This window comes from Oncorhynchus mykiss, chromosome 7, assembly GCF_013265735.2.
Source record: "Oncorhynchus mykiss isolate Arlee chromosome 7, USDA_OmykA_1.1, whole genome shotgun sequence".
NCBI lineage: Eukaryota > Metazoa > Chordata > Actinopteri > Salmoniformes > Salmonidae > Oncorhynchus > Oncorhynchus mykiss.
The window spans coordinates 24,357,428-24,377,596 of record NC_048571.1 but is presented as its reverse complement, the minus strand read 5'-3'; the positions used below and the strand labels follow the sequence as shown (position 1 = coordinate 24,377,596).

Sequence of the window (20,169 nt, the reverse complement as noted above, 5' to 3'; positions counted from 1 at the left end):
TTATTTCTGTGAGAGTGATTGATGATTCCGTCCCTTCCAGCTATTTGCCGTTAAATAATATATTTTTAAAAATAAGACAATAAATACAGCTGGACATAAAATAAGATGTGTACATAGACGAGCACTGATATCACTAGTCTTCGTATCTTATAGTTTTTCTGACCAGTTAGACAACCTCACACACACACACACACACACACACACACACACACACATGGACGTTTCAAAGACAGACCCGTGTTGCTGTAGGTTTGGGCATGTACAGTGGCAAGAAAAAGTATGTATGTATGTATGTATGTATGTATGTATGTATGTATACTCTTTGGAATTACCTGGACTTCTGCATGAATTGGGTGATAAAATGTTATCTGATCTTCATCCAAATCACAATAGACAGAGTGGGTAAACTAATAACACACAAATGATTGTATTTTTCTTGTCTATATTGAATACATCATTTAAACATTCACAGTGTAGGTTTGGGAAAAGTATGTGAACCCCTAGGCTAATGACTTCTCCAAAAGCTAATTGGTGTCAGGAGTCAGCAAACCTGGAGTACAATCAATGAGACAAGATTGGAGATGGTTTGAGCTGCCCTGCCCTATAAGAAACACTCACAAAATGTGAGTTTGCTATGTGAACCATGCCTCGAACAAAAGAGATCTCAGAAGACCTAAGATTAAGAATTGTTGACTTGCATAAAGCTGGAAAGGGTTACAAAAGTATCTCTAAAAGCCTTGATGTTCATCAGTCCACGGTAAGACACATTGTCTATAAATGGAGAAAGTTCAGCACTGTTGCTACTCTCCCTAGGAGTGGCTGTCCTGCAAAGATGACTGCAAGAGCACAGCGCAGAATGCTCAATGAGGTTAAGAAGAATCCTAGTGTCAGCTAAAGACTTACAGAAATCTCTGGAACATGCTAACAGCTCTGTTGACGAGTCTATGACATGTAAAACATTAAACAAGAATGTTGGTCACGGGAGGACACCACGGAAGAAGCCACTGCTGTCCAAAAAAAACATTGCTGCACGTCTGAAGTTCGCAAAAGAGCACCTGGATGTTCCACAGCAAAATATTCTGTGGACAGATTAAAGTTGAATTGTTTGGAAGGAACACACAACACTGTGTGGAGATAAAAAAATAAATAAAAAAAAGACAGCACCCCAACATCAAAACCTCATCCCAACTGTAAAGTATGGTGGAGGGAGCATCATGGTTTGGGCTGCTTTGCTGCCTCAGGGCCTGGACATCTTGTTATCTTCGACGGAAAAATGAATTCCCAAGTTTATCAAGACATTTTGCAGGAGAATGTAAGGCTATCTGTCCGATTGAAGCTCAACAGAAGTTGGGTGATGCAACAGGACAACGACCCAAAACACAGAAGTAAATCAACAACAGAATGGCTTTAACAAGAAAATACACCTTCTGGAGTGCCCCAGTCAGAGTCCTGACCTCAGCCTGATTGAGATTCTGTGGCATGACCTCGAGAGCAGTTCACACCACGCATTCCAATAATATTGCTGAACTGGAACAGTATTGTAAAGAGGAATGGGGCAAAATTGCTCCTGACCGTTGTGCAGGTCTGTTCCGCAACTACAGAAAACGTTTGGTTGAGGTTATTGCTGCCAAAGGAGGGTCAACCAGTAATTAAAGTCAAGGGTTCACATACTTTTTCCACCCTGCACTGAGAATGTTCACACTGTGTTCAATAAAGACATGAAAACGTATAAATTGTGTGTGTGCGTTATTAGTTTAAGCAGACTGGGTTTGTCTATTGTCCTGACTTAGATGAAAATCAGATCAAATTTGATGAGCAATTTAAGCAGAAATCCAGGTCATTCCAAAGGGTTCACATCTTTTTTTTTTTTTTTGCCACCAAGTTTTGTAGGTGGAGTCTGAGTGGGCGGGGTTCTCTTTCATCAAGATGGCCAGATAGAGGGAACAAGTCTTCTGCCTTTCGTCCTGGCGGTGAGCACTACTTTGTTTGTGGGATTATGCTAGATACAAGCCCAGAGGTGGAGGAATACAGGACAGTATAGCTGAAGGGGTGTGCTACAGGGTGTGCTTAGGCCTCAGGCCCAAAGCCACCATAGGCCTCCAGTAGATACCAAACAACCACACCGACAGACACTGAGCAACAACCAAAACTTGTCCGGCGACACAGTACAAAAATAGAAGTCAATAAAACGAATGAACATCGCATTTACACAAGCGCATTTCCCCTCCTTCTAAATTGTTTTTGTGAAAGAATTGTGCTACGATACGAAAGTGCTCTTCCTGACAGTTACCGTAGCAACAGCGAATGTCTGAGAGAAGAGAAAAAAAAAAGAACAATTGTCAGACACCACATTTACTAAACATAGGAATTGACCTCCTCAGCATTCAAGTAAACCAAAGTCAGACAGAACACATGATGGTAACACTTCAAACAGACGGGTCACTTTCATCCAAAAAGAAGTCACTGAAAACAACCAAGTGCTATTTCATCCCATTGTTCTCAGATTCCACCGATACGTGAATAAGTGAACCCTAAAACCTGAACAAAGCCAAAAGCAAGTGTTCATTAGTACGTCTCACACCTGCACAAAAACAAAACTCATATTTTTCTCCAAAATATTCCTTCGAGACAATGTGTTTTTGGTGCAGCCTTTGCACAGTCGGTACAGTGATTCCTCTGGAAGAATGTGTACTTATTGAACAGTTTGTACTGTGGCCAGAGGGTGGCGCTATGACTACAGCAAAGGAAAGAGGATTCAGCTGGGTTTGGGGGCAAGGGGCTGGAAAGTGAGTGAAGAGGAAAAGTAGATATTGTAGAGTAGATATTGCGCACACACACACACACACACACACACGATTAACCGGCCCCGCTCTTTCCCTTCATCCATCACAACTTGCCATGTCATGCATATACAGAGTGACACATCAACCAATACAAACCACAAAACGAAGCACCCCTGTCCAAACGCCCATTAGTGTGTCCATGTGTGCCTCATACAGAAGGTTGTGTTGACGATCAGTGGAACCAGCAAGCCGATCACAGGTGTGTGTGTGTGTGTGTGGGGGGGGGGGGGGGGGGGTCTACGTAGAACAGTTAAGCGGTTTACTGTGTCCACGGAGCAAGAATCAATGAGAGAGATAGTTTTACAGTATGAAAAAGATTGACAGGATAAAAATACAGCAGATGGAACTCAGGCCAGAACAGGAGCCGGGCCAGTGGCCGGCCAGCAACGAGTCCTGAGAGGAGAGCAAGTGTCAGTTCCCTGCCGCCAGGCCCTCTCCCGGTTCCAGAACCACAGCCAGGAACCAAACCACAGAGGTCCAGGCGTGATGGGGGCATGGGGGGGTGCAGCAGCGGCCCACAGGGGTCATGTGACATTAACCTCCATCACGTGGTCATCAGTAACGGGCAGCACCAGCACCTGCCGCCCCTGGCTCCAATAGAACACCTGTCCCGGGCTGAAGGGCTCCAGGCGGGGCATGGGCAGACCCCTCTGCTGCTCCCCGCTGCCCACCGAGTGGACGCTGCCCCGGCTGCGGATGCTGGCCGTGTCGCCCTGGTCGTCCAGCCCTTTGTCCAGCAGGGAAATGGTGTCGTTCTCTAAGCAGCTGTCTGAGTGGCCAGAGAGAGAGAGAGAGAGAGAGAGAGATGAGTGTGACTGAGTGTGTGTGAGCGAGTACAACACGCGCTGTAATAATGCCTACAAGCAAATGATCTAAACAGCATGTAAGAGGTTGACAAAGATGGCACAAAATATAGACTACCATTTTGTCAAGTAATGGGAGACATGCCCACGGACTGAGTTTAAGGACCGTTCTGCAGCTGTGGGTTACATACCCGTGTCGGGCTGAATGGCTGGGACGGCATTGTGGGGCAGGTACTTGAACACTTTGATGTTGGGGAAGGGCAGGTGACCGGCGAACAGGGGCATGACCTCCATCTGAACCCTGTGTGTGGCGCTGGCAGCCACGGGCATGGACACCACCCCCGAGCTCTTGCCACACACCGCCCAGTTACTGCTGTTATCCACCACTGCAGACAACACACACCAGGGTAGACAGGTAAGTATCGGACATACACACACACACACACCTTCCCGTGTCCTACCTTCATACATGAGCTTGGTGGTCCTCAGGCCCTCTATTTCCGTAGACTCCTCCTCCTCCCCTTCAGTCTCGCTGGGCTCCGCCTGCCGTGTGATGGACACCTCGAGGCCACAGAGGGCGCCGGTGCGACAGTGCTGGTCGCCGGACGGCGGCAAGATCTCGGCCTTCAAGCTGTAAAGGGTCTGGGGAGGAGGGTTAGCAACATCGAGCGATGTTCAAGCCCAGAACGATGTTTGTTTGCGATGAGAACAGGGTTGTGTTCATTTGGTTTTTTTTTGCAACGGAAAAAAAAAAAAAAAAAGTGTTTTCCTCCATGTGGTGTCTTATGACGCGACCCAGAGCTGGGTCTTGTGTGTACTCACAGAGACCCGGTCCAGCTGGAACTCGTAGCGGTAGGGTTTGAAGGCTGTGTGTGTGTCTGAGGCGGAGACGGGGGCGAAGCTGGCGGAGAATGCACACTGCAGACACAGCGGGAGGGGTTTGGCCCAACGCATCTCCCACAGGCAGAACACTGACTGCTGACTGCACACCGGCTGAGGCAAAGAGGATCAGAACAGATGTGTGTGTGTGTGTGTGTAGAGAGAGAGAGATGAAGTGTGTGTGTACGGTCAGTTACTCACCTGTTGCTTTTTAACATTGAGTGAGAGCAGCTCCATCGAGACTGTGGGCTGGCGCTCTGTGAGGACCGGGTCCGCCAGGTGGAAGTTTGTGTCGGACACGTTCTGGAGACACACCTGTATGTACTTCCTGTGTGACCAGTCAGGAGTCAGATCAATATTTAGACTCTCGACGTCACCATAGATTCCTTACTGAATGAGCAGACATGTCATTGAAGAGACACCATTTTTTGCATTTAAAATCCTGTAGACGAGACGGTACATTACCCAATGCGGGTTCCAAATACTGCAATTGGAATTTGCATTGGGCGCGTCACTCAGTAAATAAATAAAGATAATTAAAATGACATCATGCTGTATTTTCTGCACACATCTGTGACTGTGCGTGACAAAAATGCCCCCCCCCCGTACAGGAAAAGCAGATGGGAGTGTGTGTGTGACCTACCTTTTCCCAGCAGAGAGTATTGAGTGCTTGGCTTTGAAAGGGACATAGAAGGTTAGGGCTATGAGAGTGGAGTAGATGGACCAAGGACAGTCGATGGAGACCTATGGAGACAGAAAGAGAACACACAGGGCTGTAAACATTGGATAGGCATGGTCATGTTCATTAGGCCACAGTGTAACAAAACCCTTTCAAACATTGAGGCGGAATACTCATTGGACAAATCCAGGTAGTCCCTCCGTTTCAGTCTGTCGTCTTCCGTTGGGTGCCTAATGAACATGACCCTAGTAAATGATATAAAGGTGGTCCTGGGGTTAACTATAGGCTAGGAGGACAAACGGTCTTCAAACCTTTTGGTCGATGTTGATCATGCCACTGTCTGCGTGGCTGTGGCTCTTGGGCCGGTGGCGGACCTCGCCGTTGGTGAGACGCTCGATGTCGGGCTTGAAGGGCGTGGGGGGGATGTGGCACAGCACCTCCAGCTGGAACTCCAGGGTGTGGTAGGGAGGGGTGGGGGGCAGGGAGATGCTGGTCACCTTCTCCGATGACTGGATGGAAAGAGCACTCTCCCCCATGCGCTCTGCAAAGAGATGGGCGCGCGAGAGAGAGAGAACAGAAAAGAGTTAGCAACAGCACAGAACGCTAAAGGTGTCTCCCCCTATGGACCGAGGGTCATTGATCTCCATGGTAACCCCCAGACCTGCCTGGGCTAATATTAGTGATTGGAGGCAGCGGCTGGGCTGCAGTCTCTCCTCGTCTATAGACTACTTGCAATGCAAAGATTTGGATGAACTATCCCTTTAACCTCTCTGACCCTTGACCTCTGACCCAGAGTGGATGGATGGAAGGCTGACCTCCCGTGCTGGACAGGACGGTAGCAGAGCAGCAGCTAGAGTGGAGGATGGGCATGGAGTCTGTATTGCTAAGCTGCAACGCGTCACCCTTCTTCACACTGTAGTGGCCTGTTGCTATGGTGAACTTCACCTTCTGGGGAATGCCTGCCAACAGGTTGTCTGGAGGGAAAACACAGATACACACATAAAAATACAAGGATGACCTGGTCCAATCACATATCAACAGGCAGCGATTAGCATTCACTGTTTGTGGCTAAAGAAGGGGACAGAGGGCCAGAAAGACGGACCTGAGAGGGGCTCGATGGTGAGCTGAGGCTCCTGGGAGTAGACCTCGTACTGCACCACAGGGTAGATGTGAGACTGGACAAACTGGACTCTCCCCACGCTCCCGCACAGCTGACGTAACGTGTATGAGCCCGGCTCTCCAGTCTAGAGAGAAAAGAGCGAGAGTGGAGAGTGGAGGAAGAGAAAAAGAGAGACCGACAAGGAGTGATAAAGTGACACTTGACCTCTAAATCGACAGCGTTCCCCATTCTGTTTTAATGGAGAGGAGGCAAGGAGAGAACAGATTTCTTTAGACAAATTGAAAATGAGCCACGGGGTGGACTTGGACTCGAGACATGACTGTTGATGACGTTACAGGAGGCTGAAAGAAAACGTACCGGGGCCGTGAACAAGATGCTGTTGTCGCCGGGCTGCAGCGTTATGTCGCGTGCCCTCAACATCTGGGCCCCGTCGTCCACAGCGACCGCTGCCGGGAGGGCCCCGGCGGTGGGCGTGTCTAGGGAGGCGGAGCTGTCGTGGCGCCGCAGCAGAAGGTGCATGTTCTTACACACCACCCCCGTGGAGGTGAGAGAGCTGTCCGACGGGCTGCGGTCCTGCATTTCGTAAAGCTCCAGGGCAGGGGGTAGCAAAGCCCCCATCCCGGCCCCAGCTAGGGGGCTTCCCTGGGGGAACAGGACCACCCCGTCCCCCTGGCCTTGTGGTCCCTGGCCTGTCCTCCTCTGGGCGCTACCCGCACGGCCCCTCGCCCCGCCCTGCTCCAGGCTGAAGTGGAGAGTGGCAGCCAGCTGCTCCACCTGCATGGCCACAGGCATCAGGCAGCGCACGCGCAGCTCCAGCTGCAGGGCGGCACCCACGTGCACCACGGCGCCAGGCGGGCTGAACTGCATCTGGCGCAGCTGGGCGAACGCCGCCATGCTCAGAGCCACAGTCTGGTCTGGAGAGACGAGAGGAGGAAGAGGCAGATGAAAGAGGGAGGTGACAGAGGGCAATGCATTACATGGCAACATTGTGATGTCAGAGTTGTGTTGGTCTAGCCTGGGTGCCAGTCTTTCTGCTCTCTTGCCAACTCCTTATGAAATTGTCAGGCTTGACAATGACAATGGAGCAGACAAAAGCACAAACAGATCTGGGGACCAGGCGAATGTTTATCAGTCTTGGGACAAAAAAATAGCCACTATTTACATGTTTGACCAGTTTAGTTGGCAAGTCTCTCAGAAGTTAAGACAACCGGACAAGGATCCTTGGATTTTTCATTGTGCAATTAGAAGCTTTCAACTCATTGATGCAGTAGACAAGAACAAACAGCTTTGACTGTTCCTGCCATGTCTCGAGTGTACGCAGTGTGTGTGTGCTCACCTGAGGGTGCCGGGGGCTGGCTGGCAAAGGTAAGGATCTCCTGGCAGAAGTGCTTCCTCTCCTCCTCTGTCAGGTTGGCGTCGCCCGCCAGCAAGGCACTGGTCTGCAGGTAGCTGGCACAGTGAGTCAAGGAAACCTGAACTAGAAGATTGTATCTTGACTGACACCTGGCTATGTCAATGCAATGGGAGAGTGAAAGAAGAGAGGCTTCAGAAAGGATTCCCTACCTAGCATGCGGATTGGATGGGGGTGAAATAGTAGCCAACCTTCCTTTGAGGTCATTATTCACCTAGCTACCCATGATGGAAATCGTTAGTCCACCCACTCATATAATGCTTCGAAACGGTATGAACCAGGGAGGTACTATCTGTCCAATAGGAATCCCATGTTTTCATTTTCCATTGAAAAACAGTTGTTACGGTTGGAGCCATTGAACATGACCCTGGGTCATATAGAATGTACAGTCGTGGCCAAAAGTTGAGAGAATGACACAAATATGAATTTTCACAAAGTCTGCTGCCTCAGTTTGTATGACGGCAATTTGTATATACTACAGAATGTTACGAAGAGTGATCAGATAAATTGCAAGTCCCTCTTTGCCATGCAAATGAACATCAGGGACAGACTGATATTCTACAAAAGGTAGTGCGATTGGACTGCTGAGGAATGGGGTAAAGTCATTTTCTCTGATGAATCCCCTTTCTGATTGTTTGGGGCATCTGGAAAAAAGCTTGTCCGGAGAAGACAAGGTGAGCACTCCCATCAGCCCTGTGTCATTCCAACAGTAAAGCATCCTGAGACCATTCATGTGTGGGGTTGCTTCTCAGCCAAGGGAGTGGGCTCACTCACAATTTTGCCTAAGAACACAGCCATGAATAAAGAATGGTACCAACATATACTCCGAGAGCAACTTCTCCCAACCATCCAGGAACAGTTTGGTGACGAACAATGCCTTTTCCAGCATGATGGAGCACCTTGCCATAAGGCAAAAGTGATAACTAAGTGGCTCGGGGAACAAAACATTGATATTTTGGGTCCATGGCCAGGAAACTCCCCAGACCTTAATCCCATTGAGAACTTGTGGTCCATCCTCAAGAGGCGGATGGACAAGCAAAAACCCACAAATTCTGACAAACTCAAAGCTTTGATTATGCAAGAATGGGCTGCCATCAGTCAGGATGTGGCCCAGAAGTTAATTGACAGCATGCCAGGGCGGATTGCAGAGGTCTTGAAAAAGAAGGGTCAACACTGACAATATTGACTCTTTGCATCAACTTCATGTAATTGTCAATAAAAGCCTTTGACACTTATGAAATGCTTGTAATTATACTTCAGTATTCCATAGTAACATCTGACAAAAATATCTAAAGACACTGAAGCAGCAAACTTTGTGGAAATTAATATTTGTGTCACTCAAAACTTTTGGCCACGACTGTACACCAATGAAGACATTGTCTGTGTCGAGAGCATCTAAACCGTGATGTATTATGGGTAAATTGTGGCTGACTGACCTACAACTAACATTGAGTAGTTGTAGTCAGTCTCAACTCGCCTTGAAAATCCGTTGCAATGTTGAATGCGCCCATTGAGACTGATTGACATTGGGTTTTATACATAAGGCACCAAACGGAAGAAAATAGAATGAAACAGGGAGGGACTACCTGAACTTGTCCAATGGCAAACACTTGTTTTTGTTTCACGCTGCAAAGAGAAGGACCTCCTGGCAGAAGTGCTTCCTCTCCTCCTGTCAGGTGTGTTCAAGACAGCTGGGAACTCTGAAAAATACGAGGTCAAATAATGAGGTCAGTGATCTTCAAGTCAGAGCTCTAGAAAGAGGCTCGAGTTCCCAAGTTGGATGACCATTCAAAATAATTTTTGTCCCCCCCCCCAGAGTTCCCAGTTGTCTTGAACGCACTGAACTCGGAAGTCGGAGATTTCTGAGTTCCCAGTTGTTTTGAACGCTGCATTTTGAGAGGATACTCTTCAGTCTGCTGCAGGAGCTTCTGACACTCGGCCATCTGCTTCCTGGTATGAGTCACCTGCAGGCTCCACCCCTCTGCCACGTATGACCTCAGAGAGTCATCAAGGAAGCCCTCTGCTCTCTCCGGGTCACCTTTCTTCCTACGCACACAGTTAGCACCGTTTTTATTCAATTAGAGAAACCCTACACCCTTTCATTCATTAGCACGTTTAGCTGACTGGGGCTAATCATTTTTCCAGCAACCATCTTTGGAAACACCATTCAAAGATGGAGAGTGAGAGGCAGAGGGAACACAAAAAGGATAGGAGAGAGAAAGGCTTACATGTAAAACTCAGCTAGACTCTTCCCAATGAGCCGGGCTGAGCGCATCCTGCCTATGGCTCTGTACATCTCCATAGCAGCATGAGACAGCTCCTAAAAATTGTTAAAAGAAATAGTAATAAAAAAAATTGTAAAAAAAGAGAAAGAGAGATCAGAGGACAAAGACAGCATTCACGAAATAAGAATGTTTAGCTCTGTGATGGCTTTCTGCCCCAGTGCCTAAAGAGAGTGGGCCTGGAGGGCAATGGGGCCCAATGAACTAGATACCAAGACTATAAACAGAGGCACTCTGTCTAGGAAGTGTCCCCCGCACGAACACACACAACATTATGAAGCAGAATCAAGGCTCTTATCAAGGACTACTGCTACTGGCTACACCATTATCCACCTAATCAACATGGCACTTACCAGATAGTGTTTTTCAAATGCCTCCACAGACGATAAGGCCTCATTTAGTTTTTTGTAAGGGCTCTGCAGGCTGTTGACTGTAAGAGAGAACACAGGAGACACACTTAAGACTTTCTCTAAAGACCATTTCAGCTTTTTCCTTAGCGCAATGAACTTCCATGACCTCACAATGATGTGTTTGGGTTGACGGTAAAAGTACCCCACTTCAACCTCAAACAGAGAGTCATCTGCACGACACAGGGCAAAGCGATTTTGACACGGCATACAACACAACACAGCCATCAAATAACGCCAACATTATCCATTCTAATGCAATGCTCAGGTCTTACTACTTTATAACCAAGGGCCTATTGTGAGCGAACTGGGTCAGCTGAGCTAAACGCCTAGGGCATTAGTGTGATTGTGTAATACCCGTCTCTGGTCTCTCTTCCCCCAGGCCAGCCAAAAGGTCCACGGTGCGGTTTAGGTCCTCGGAGGTGGGGACCTTCTCGGCCACGAGGCCACACAGGTAGCCCAGAGACTTTAGCTGGGAACAACAACAACACACGCATCACAACATACATAGAGCCACAGTGACAAGCTGAAAATGGAGTCTTATGACGATCACCAGAAAGTGTGTCAGAGTTTCTTGACCCGGTAAAACTCCTTGGTTTCGCAGACACAGATTAGGCCTAGTCTTGGACTAAGAAGCACTTAACAATGATTCTCCATCGAGCATACTTTTGGAAAGCAGGCCCCTTGTGACTTCAGAATGGTGTAGGCCCCCAGGGCAAGGGCTAACACAGTGTACCAGCAGTGATGTGTGTTACGGTCAGAGGTGCCGTAGGTAGAGTGCATTCAGAAAGTATTCAGACCTGTTGACTTTTTCCACATTGTTACGTTACAGCTTTACTTTAAAATGTATTTATTTTTTTCCATCAATCTACACACAATATACCCGATAATGAAAAACAGGTTTCTTGAATTTGCAAAAAAACAGAAATACCTAATTTACATAAGTATTCAGACCCTTTGCTATGAGACTCGAAATTTATTTATTGTTATTATTGTAATGTATTATTATTACATTTCTTATTTACAATGACGGCCTACCCCGGACAAACCCGGACGACGCTTGGCGCCGCCCTATCAAGGCTGGTTGTGATACAGCCTGGAATCGAACCAGGGTCTGTAGTGACGCCTCTAGCACTGAGATGCAGTGCCTTAAACCGCAGCGCCACTCGGGAGCCCAGGTGCATTCACTTTCCATTGCTCATCCCTGGAGATGTTTCTACAACTTGGAGTCCATCTATGGAAAATTTAATTGACTGGACATGAGTTGGAAAGGCACACACACCTGTCTATATAAGGTCCCACAGTTGACAGTGCACGTCAGAGCAAAAACCAAGCCATGAGGACGAAGGAATTGTCCGTAGAGCTCCGAGACAGGATTGTGTCAAGGCACATATCTGGGGAAGGGTACCGAAACATTTCTGCAGCATTGAAGGTCCCCAAGCACACAGTGGCCTCCATCATTCTTAAAATGGAGGAAGTTTGGAACTACCAAAACTCTTCCTAGAGCTGGCCGCCTGGCCAAACTGAGCAATCGGGGGAGGTGGTCAGGGAGGTGACCAAGAACCCAATGGTCACTGACAGAGCTCCAGAGTTCTTCTCTGGAGATGGGAGAACCTTCCAGAAGGACAACAATCTCTGCAGCACTCCACCAATCAGGCCTTTATGGTAGAATGGCCAAACGGAAGCCACTTGTCAGTAAAAGGCACATGAAAGCCTCCTTGGAGTTTGGCAAAAGGCACCTAAAGACTCTCAGACCATGAGAAACCAGATTCTCTGGTCTGATGAAACCAAGATTGGACTCTTTCGCCTGAATGCTGTGGGATGTTTTTCAGCAGCAGGCTGGGAGACTAGTCAGGATCGAAGGAAAGCTGAACGGAGCAAAGTACAGCGAGATCATTGATGAAAACCTGCTCCAGAGCGCTCAGGAACTCAGACTTGGGCAAAGGTTCACATTCCAAAAGGACAATGGCCCTAAGCACACAGCCAAGACAATGCAGGAGTGGCTTCGGGACAAGTCTCTGAATGTCCTTGAGTGGCCCAGCCAGAATCCGGACTTAAACAATATCTAACATCTCTGGAGACCTGAAAATAGCTGTTCAGCAACACTCCCCATCCAACCTGACAGAGCTTGAGAGGATCTGCAGAGAACAATGTGAGAATCTTCCCAAATACAGGTGTGCCAAGCTTGTAGTGTCCTACCCAAGAAGACTTGATGCTGTAATCGCTGCCAAAGGTGTTCAACAAAGTACTGAGTAAAGGGTCTGAACTCTGAATACTTACAGTACCATTCAAAAGTTTGGACACACATACTCATTCAAGGGTTTTCTTTATTTATTTATTTTCTACATTATAGAATAATAGTGAAGACGACATAACACATATGGAATCATGTAGTAAACGAAAGAAATTGTTAAACAAATCAAAACACATTTTATATTTGAGATTCTTCAAAGCAGCCACCCTTTGTCGTGATGACAGCTTTGCACTCTTGGCATTCTCTCAACCAGCTTCATGAGGCGGCAGGTAGCCTAGTGGTTAGAGGGTTGGGCCAGTAACCGAAAGGTTGCTGGATAGAATCCCCAAGCGGACAAGGTAAAAATATATTGTTCTGCTCAAATAAGCAAAGAGAAATGAAAGTCCATCATTACTTGACGATATGAAAACTTGCTTGGGCCAAGAAACACGTGCAATGGACCTTAGACCGGTGGAAATCCATCCTTTGGTCTGATGAATCCAAATTTGAGATGTTTGGTTCTAATCGCAGTGTCTTTGTGAGATGCAGAGTAGGTGAACTGATGATCTCCACATGTGTGGTTCCCACCGTGAAGCATAGAGGAGGTGTGATGGTGTTGTGGTGCTTTGCTGGTGACACTGATGTATTTAGAATTCCAAGGCACACTTAACCAGCATGGCTACCACAGCATTCTGCAGTTATATGCCATCCCATCTGGTTTGCACTTAGTAGAACTCTTGTTTGTTTTTCAACAGAACAATGACTCATAACACACCTCCAGGCTGTGTAAGAGCTATTTGACCAAGAATGAGAGTGATGAAGTGCTGCATCAGATGACCTGGCCTCCACAATAACCCAACCTCAATCCAATTGTGGTGGTTTTGGATGAGTTGGACCGCAGAGTGAAGGAAAAGCAGCCAACAAGTGCTCAGCATGTGGGAACTCCTTCAAGACTGTTTGAAAAGCATTCCAGGTGAAGCTGGTTGAGAGAATGCCAAGAGTGTGCATCAGTTGTCATCAAGGTAAAGGGTGGCTGCTTTGAAGAATCTCAAATATATTTTGATTTATTTAACACTTTTGGTTACTACATGATTCTGTGTGTGTTATTTCATAGTTTTGACATCTTCACTAACAGTCTACAATATAGAAAAGTAAAAATAAAGAAACTCTTGAATGAGTAGATGTGTCCAAACTTTTGACTGGTAGTGTATGTAAATTTGATATTTACATTTTTTTATACATTTCCCAAAATTTCTAAAAACCTTTTTTTGCTTCGTCATTATGGGGTATTGTGTAGAATGATGAAAAAAATGATTTAATACATTTTTGAATAAGGCTGTACTGTAACAAAATGTGGAACAAGTCAAAGGGTCTGAATACTTTCCAAATGCACTGTATATGCAGGTAGGCCACCTTCTCCGTGGCGTAGGTCCACAAGCCGACAGTGTGGGAGCAGTTGGCCTCTAGCTGGGCGCGGTCGCAGCAGCCCTCGATCCTGTGGAGCACTTCCAGACAGCTGAGGAACACCCAGCAGTCCAACGCCCCCTGGACCACATACACCTACATACACACACAAAATGAGGATCTCTAGATTTACATTTTATATACTTTTTAAAAATTATTATCCACAAATCAAAATGTAAAAAATTATTCAAAACATTCAAAAATGTCACACCATGGACACCAGAAGCACCTTCTTCACCCGTGCCCCACACACACAGCTCATGCACAAACCAAAGCCAATATATCACACCAATAGAGGAAACCAAACTCTTTTTGGCAGGAGGCAATACAATGGTAGGGGAAACACAGGAGAGTCCGTGGCCAGAATCAGAGTGTTTGAGGGGATCAGTTTGAACAAGACGAGGTGCACTGCAGAATAGTTAATCTTCATCACATAGTAATTTGCGATCGAAGGTTATTTGTATGTCAGAAGTTCGGGCCCAGTCTGACTGCAATACAGTACTCAAAAACACACGGTACCTCAAGCAGGCGCAGCTCCTGGACGCAATTGTGCAGCAGCTCCAGGGCTCGCTGGGTGACCTCCCAGGGCCTCTGGAGGAAGATGAGCAGGGTACACTGGCGGGAGAATAAGTAGCTGCGCAGATCCAGCAGGCTGGCTTCGCCACGCTGGATCAGCTCGCGCTTCTCCATGTCGATGGGCCGCCGCAGGAGCAGGCCGCTCCAGCGCTTCACCGGGGCACAGAACGAGCCCAGCCAGTTGGCCCCGTCTGAAAGACGTAGACACAACATAGAAAAAGACAGCAGACATGGACACAAGAATAAGATTTTGCCCTGAGTAGTACAGTAAACAGACACAAATAGGCCTATAGTAAAAGGTAGGCAGGGCTCTACGCTGACCTTTTTTACAAGGAGCACGTGTGCACCTAAGTTGAACAATGTAGGCATACACAAATACATTTTGAAGCGCAATGAAACATTTGTAGGGTAATAAAAGGTGGATTCCTTCATTTTTCTAAGCACACTGGTGCTGCTAAATAAAAATTCCAGGTCACCCAGCTAAATATTTAGGTGCATATGCAATTAAAATGGTCGCACTGTAGAGCCACGGTAGGGGTAGTAAACAATGCCACTGTACCTCCAGCCCCAAAGTTGAGGACATACTGAGTGAAGAGAGCGTCCAGCTCATCGTACTGGACCAGGGCATCCTCAAACTGCTGCAGCATCTCAAACACAAAGGCCAACTCCTCCTGCACAACACACACACACACACCCAACCGTTGGTTAAATAGGTTACAACTGCTTCCCCTGTAGTAGAGCATGGATGATTGACAGGTGGTGGGAGTGACCCACCTGCACCATGAAGTAGTCGCAGAAGCTCCAGCCGGGCTCAGTGCGTTTCTCGCGGAGAGTGCGCATGTCATCCTCGAAACGACCCAGGTTCTTGGTGAAGGACATGAGTAGCAAGGTGCGCAGCTTGGTCAGGAAGGCGCTCCACGAATCCTGGGATCGAGACGACTCCTTCAGAGGGTCCGACAGAACCACACACCTGAACCACGGGGAGGGGAGAGAGAGAGAGAGTGTGGGGGTGTTAGAGGGAAAAGTCCCCAACTCTCCTCCTGGAGAGCCACACACCTGCAGGCTTTTGGGCCATCCCTCAACTAGCAAATCTGATTCTACTAAATTAGTTGCTCAGGTCCTTGTTAAGATGAATCTGGTGTGTTACACAACAGGATTGGATCAAAAGACTGGTAGACAAAAGACGCTCAGATTCTGTTATAAAAAGAGATGAGAGTGGTGATGTTGCCGACCTGTCGCTCTGCTTGTTGCAGAAGTCGTTGCGGATCTTGTCCACGATGGAGGTGCGCGGCAGGATGTTGGTCTTGTTCTTCTTCTTGGCTTCGCTCTCCACCACCACGATGAGCCAGTCCACCGAGCCGTGCAGCCGCAGGGTGCTCTGCCACCGCAGCATGTCATCCTTCACCGATGCCTTGTACATCTCAGTGTCCTGACACACACACACAGTATACAAAACATTAAGAACACCTGCACTTTCCATGACAGACTGACCAGGTGAAAGCTATGATCCCTTATTGGATGTCACTTGTTAAATCCACTTAAAATCAGTGTAGATGAAGGGGAGGAGAGAGGTTGAAGAAGGATGTTTAAGCTCCGAGACAACTGAGACCTGGATTGTGTGCCATTCAGAGGGTGAATGGGTAAGACAAAAAATATTTAAGTTCCTTTGAACGGGGTATGGTAGTAGGTGCCAGGTGCACCGGTTCATGTCAAGAACTGCAACACTGCTGGGTTTTTCACGCTCAACAATATCCTGTGTGTATCAAGAATGGTCCATTACCCAAAGGATATCCAGCCAACTTAACAAATGTGGGAAGCATTAGAGTCAACATGGGCCAGCATCCCTGTGGAACGCTTTCGACACCTTATAGATTCCATGCTAGGGATGCGAACCTCATTAACCTGTCAACAAACAGTATAACATTTTCCAAACAGTAAAATGACATGCTCAGCAGAAAATACTATCAGAGACCTGTATATAATGACAAGATCCTTATGTTTCCTGCCTAACAATGGGAGTCATCCCAAAGCGGCAAGGCAGGCGACAAGCTTAGGCCCAAAATAAGCCCAAAGAAACAAATTGGACAGATTTTTGGATAGAGTGAAACCTCTCGCTACACCTCTTCCTCTCTGATACGATGCATGCATACAAGGACTGGCCTTTTTTCATTAAGAGCTTAATGGAAATGTGCAGCAATAGCAAGCCCTTCATCTTACACTCAAAAGGTTGTAGCCTGTTATTGAACTCTAATAAAACGTCATTTTCAAACATTTGCCAAAATGCAATTAGAGGAAAAAAACAGTTCAAAACAGCACACCTAATGTTCCATATGTGAGAGGAAACTTAGAAAGAGGGGGAATCTAATAGCAACTACTATGAAGGCTTGCTAACACGACTAGGATTGTGCCTTTGGCTTATGGACAACGAAAGAAAGTTGATATGAAAACCAATAGCACGGGAGAGAAATGCTGGTTAAGGAGCACGAGGAAGGCTATATAAAAGAATTGCCTCCACGTTTCTATGGAAGGATGATCGCAAGGCTACTTCGAAGCAAGGTAAGACATTCCTCATTATTTGAAGTAAAGTAAAATGTTCAGGTTTAAAACAATTACACTGCCTGAAGCTCCCATTGCATAGTGATGGGTGATGCGCTGATAGTCTATGGTAGGCAGGCTATAGCCTATGCAGCAGAATGGCGAATAAGAGGCGTGCTTTACATGTTGAGATGTAGGAATAAAAATAGCATTAACACACCCATATGAGACAAACACACACCATTGGAGTTTTGTGTGTGAATCATTATATAGTGTTGAATGTTATGATACCAACAACAATGCCGGTCTGTCCAATATGGTCATACTACATCAAATAGCGACTACTCACACAACAGTCTGTCCAGTATATGTGCAGGAAGGGAAAGGTGAGCAGGGCTCTGTTTCCATCCTTAGGAAGTAGCTCCTCTTTGAACTGAACAAAGTTGGCCTCGAGGTGAATCATCTTTGGTGCGCGTCCGTAGGACCTTCAGACGAGGAGACATTGAAAACAAAGGAACTTAAAACACAGTTGGGCACACGCGCTCAAACACGTACACATCCACAACGTTGCACAAACCACACAGTTGCGCAAGCGTGCACACACACACACACATCTGATAGCGAAGTGCAAACATCCCAATAGCTCACCTCCTCCACTCCATGGACTCCCTGGGTAACTGCTGTGCCAGAGAGGTGTAGAGAGAAGTGAACAGGCTTTGGTCGCCAGCACCTGTGTGTCGGGGTTGAGACAGAGTAGTGAAGAAGAGAGAAAGGGAGAGAGAGCAGACAGGCAAAATAGTTTAACCACTGTGCTTCCAACCAGCATCTTATTCAATTTTTTAGGGCTCAATGGGATCAGTGACTCATTTGTTTCGTTCCATTTTATTAGCTAGCCATCTAGCTATGTCTCACTGCACACCTTAAGCTACGTCACCCAGAGCAACAGTCTGAGTTTGCAACAGAGGCAACGTAACAGCACTATTTGTGTTTTGAGATCATAGCGAACTACACTAGCTAGCTAGAGAACATGTTCTCTAAATAACGCCCTGTCAGGGTCTTGTCTAGCTCTTGTCATTGATACATTGACAGTCCTCAAACTTGAACAGTCTGCGCAGTGTACTACTTGTAGGTATTCTCATCCAGACCTCGTTTGATTAGTAGCTTGTTAACTAGCTAGCTAAAACAGCCCGAGTCGACTATGTAAAATAATGGATTGCATGAGGAATATACTATTTTGTTAGCTACTAACTAGCCTAGAAAGCGATGTCCTTTTAAAAATGGCCAATGTAGGGACTTCTGAAACCATCTTTAAAAACTATATACAGTAGCTGGCTAGCACGCCGGTTAGACAAAATAGATTATCTGCAGCGGCCACTGCATTGGTTGAGGTGTCAATCAGATTCACACAGCACAGCAGCCACTGAGGAAAACTGTAGCTAGCTAGCCAAGCAAGCTAACATTGCTAACGTTAACGAGACAACTCAAAGGTTAACTAACATGTCACAATCGGCTTGTTTTCCATAGTGTAGATTATTGGCTTTTCTTCATGAGCCTCCATGGATTCCGAGAGTCAACATTAGTCCTCCATTTGAAAGTGAACAATATCACTAGTGTTGTTATCAGAGCTGTACATTTCTGCTTGTATCGAATTGGGGCCTTTTTCATTTCCTGTATGTCCCTTAGAAGATGACGACATCCGGCACAATGTCAACGAGAGTCATGCCGCGTTCATGATTTGACCTCGTTTTTTCCCCCGAGTTCCCAGCTGTCTTAAAAGCACCATAACTATTGTGTGCGTGTGGCAAATGGTGTGCGTGTGGCAAATGGTGTGCATGTGTTATGTTTGCCTGTGTGTGTGTTTCTAAGATTTTACTGAGTTACAGTTCATATAAGGAAATCTGTCAATTGAAACAAATTCATTAGACCTTAAATCTATGGATTTCACATGACTGGGAATACAGATATGCATCTGTTGGTCACAAATACCTATAAAAAAAATGTATGTGTGTTGGAGTGTCAATGTAAGTATTTGTGAGTATGTGAGTCCAGTATGTATGCATAGCCAGAACGAGTTAGTGCAGAAGGGGTCAATGCAGATATTCCGGGTAGCTATTGGTTAACTATACTGAACAAAAATATAAACGCAACATGCAACAATTGCTAAGATTTTACTGAGTAACAGTTCATATAAGGAAATCAGTCAATTGAAACAAATTAATTAGGCCTTAATCTATGGATTTCAAATGACTGTGTGTGTGTGTGTGTGTGTGTGTGTGTGTGTGTGTGTGTGTGTGTGTGTGTGTGCGCGCTAAGGTATGGAGAGTCAGTCCAGTTCAAGTGTTAAGCAGTTTGATGGCTTGAAGATAGAAACGTCTCTAAGCCTTTTGGCATCAGACTTCATGTTCCGGTACGTCTTCCCGATGTTAAGGGAGTAAACATCTCGTAAACACCCCTATTTTGTGATTCTTTTGGCGTTTATCTTTACCTTTTTTGCACTAAATGTATCTGCTATCATTTTTTATGACTGATAAGAACTTTTCAGATTGGCAGTTACTAACCTCAATTCCGGCTTCAACTTCGACTTTGACTCATCTGCTCTGGCCTCTTTGTGTAATTCCGACATAATTTTCGGGCTATCCAAGAGTAAACGCCGGTGAAAGGGGGAAGCTATCAACGGGACTCTCGTAACTGCAATATTCTCTACTTTTCTGAAACATGGCTTTCGGACAAGATACCCCCTATGGCTATCCAACTCAATGGATTCTCCATTCACCGAGGAGACAGGACATTGGATTTAGGGAAATCGAGAGTAGGATGGGTATGCCTCTTCATCAACAGCAAATGGTGTGCTGACTCTAGCGCAGTGGATGGCTCAACCCATTGTTCACCCATCGTGGAATACCTGATGGTCAAATGCCGATCCTTCTAGCTCCTGAG

At 46.5% G+C, this 20,169-nt stretch overlaps 1 protein-coding gene across 3 annotated transcripts; it reads right to left on the bottom strand.

Moving 5' to 3' along the window:
- Nucleotides 1–1,844: 1,844 nt before the first annotated feature.
- Nucleotides 1,845–18,929, bottom strand: LOC110527543 (trafficking protein particle complex subunit 10). Of its 3 annotated transcripts, XM_036983029.1 has the most exons (24): nucleotides 18,730–18,928; nucleotides 17,881–17,962; nucleotides 17,582–17,717; nucleotides 15,930–16,126; nucleotides 15,472–15,667; nucleotides 15,257–15,368; nucleotides 14,641–14,888; nucleotides 14,071–14,217; nucleotides 10,782–10,896; nucleotides 10,371–10,447; nucleotides 9,964–10,055; nucleotides 9,576–9,781; nucleotides 9,322–9,435; nucleotides 7,661–7,831; nucleotides 6,682–7,238; nucleotides 6,307–6,448; nucleotides 6,020–6,178; nucleotides 5,516–5,745; nucleotides 5,169–5,269; nucleotides 4,727–4,853; nucleotides 4,469–4,639; nucleotides 4,108–4,288; nucleotides 3,838–4,032; nucleotides 1,845–3,612 (listed from the first exon to the last, which is right to left on the bottom strand). In XM_036983029.1, exons 1-24 carry the CDS (start codon nucleotides 18,788–18,790, stop codon nucleotides 3,368–3,370), a joined length of 4,062 nt encoding a protein of 1,353 aa, XP_036838924.1. In that variant the 5' UTR covers nucleotides 18,791–18,928; the 3' UTR covers nucleotides 1,845–3,367. The 3 variants fall into 3 exon arrangements, with proteins under 3 accessions (XP_036838924.1, XP_021464563.2, XP_036838925.1); XM_021608888.2 differs by lacking the exon at nucleotides 9,322–9,435 and having other exon boundaries at nucleotides 7,661–7,773; nucleotides 9,641–9,781; XM_036983030.1 differs by lacking the exon at nucleotides 1,845–3,612 and having other exon boundaries at nucleotides 4,116–4,288; nucleotides 18,730–18,929.
- Between the last annotated feature and the right edge of the window lie 1,240 nt (nucleotides 18,930–20,169).

Coding starts and splice junctions, on each gene's coding strand:
- LOC110527543 (XM_036983029.1), bottom strand. CDS start 18,790: ATGGAGGCTCATGAAGAAAAGCCAATAATCTACACTATGGAAAACAAG. Junction 14,889..15,256: donor CCTCAACTTTGGGGCTGGAG/GTACAGTGGCAT, acceptor TACGTCTTTCAG/ACGGGGCCAACTGGCTGGGC. Junction 4,289..4,468: donor TCCAGCTGGACCGGGTCTCT/GTGAGTACACAC, acceptor CCTCCTCCCCAG/ACCCTTTACAGCTTGAAGGC.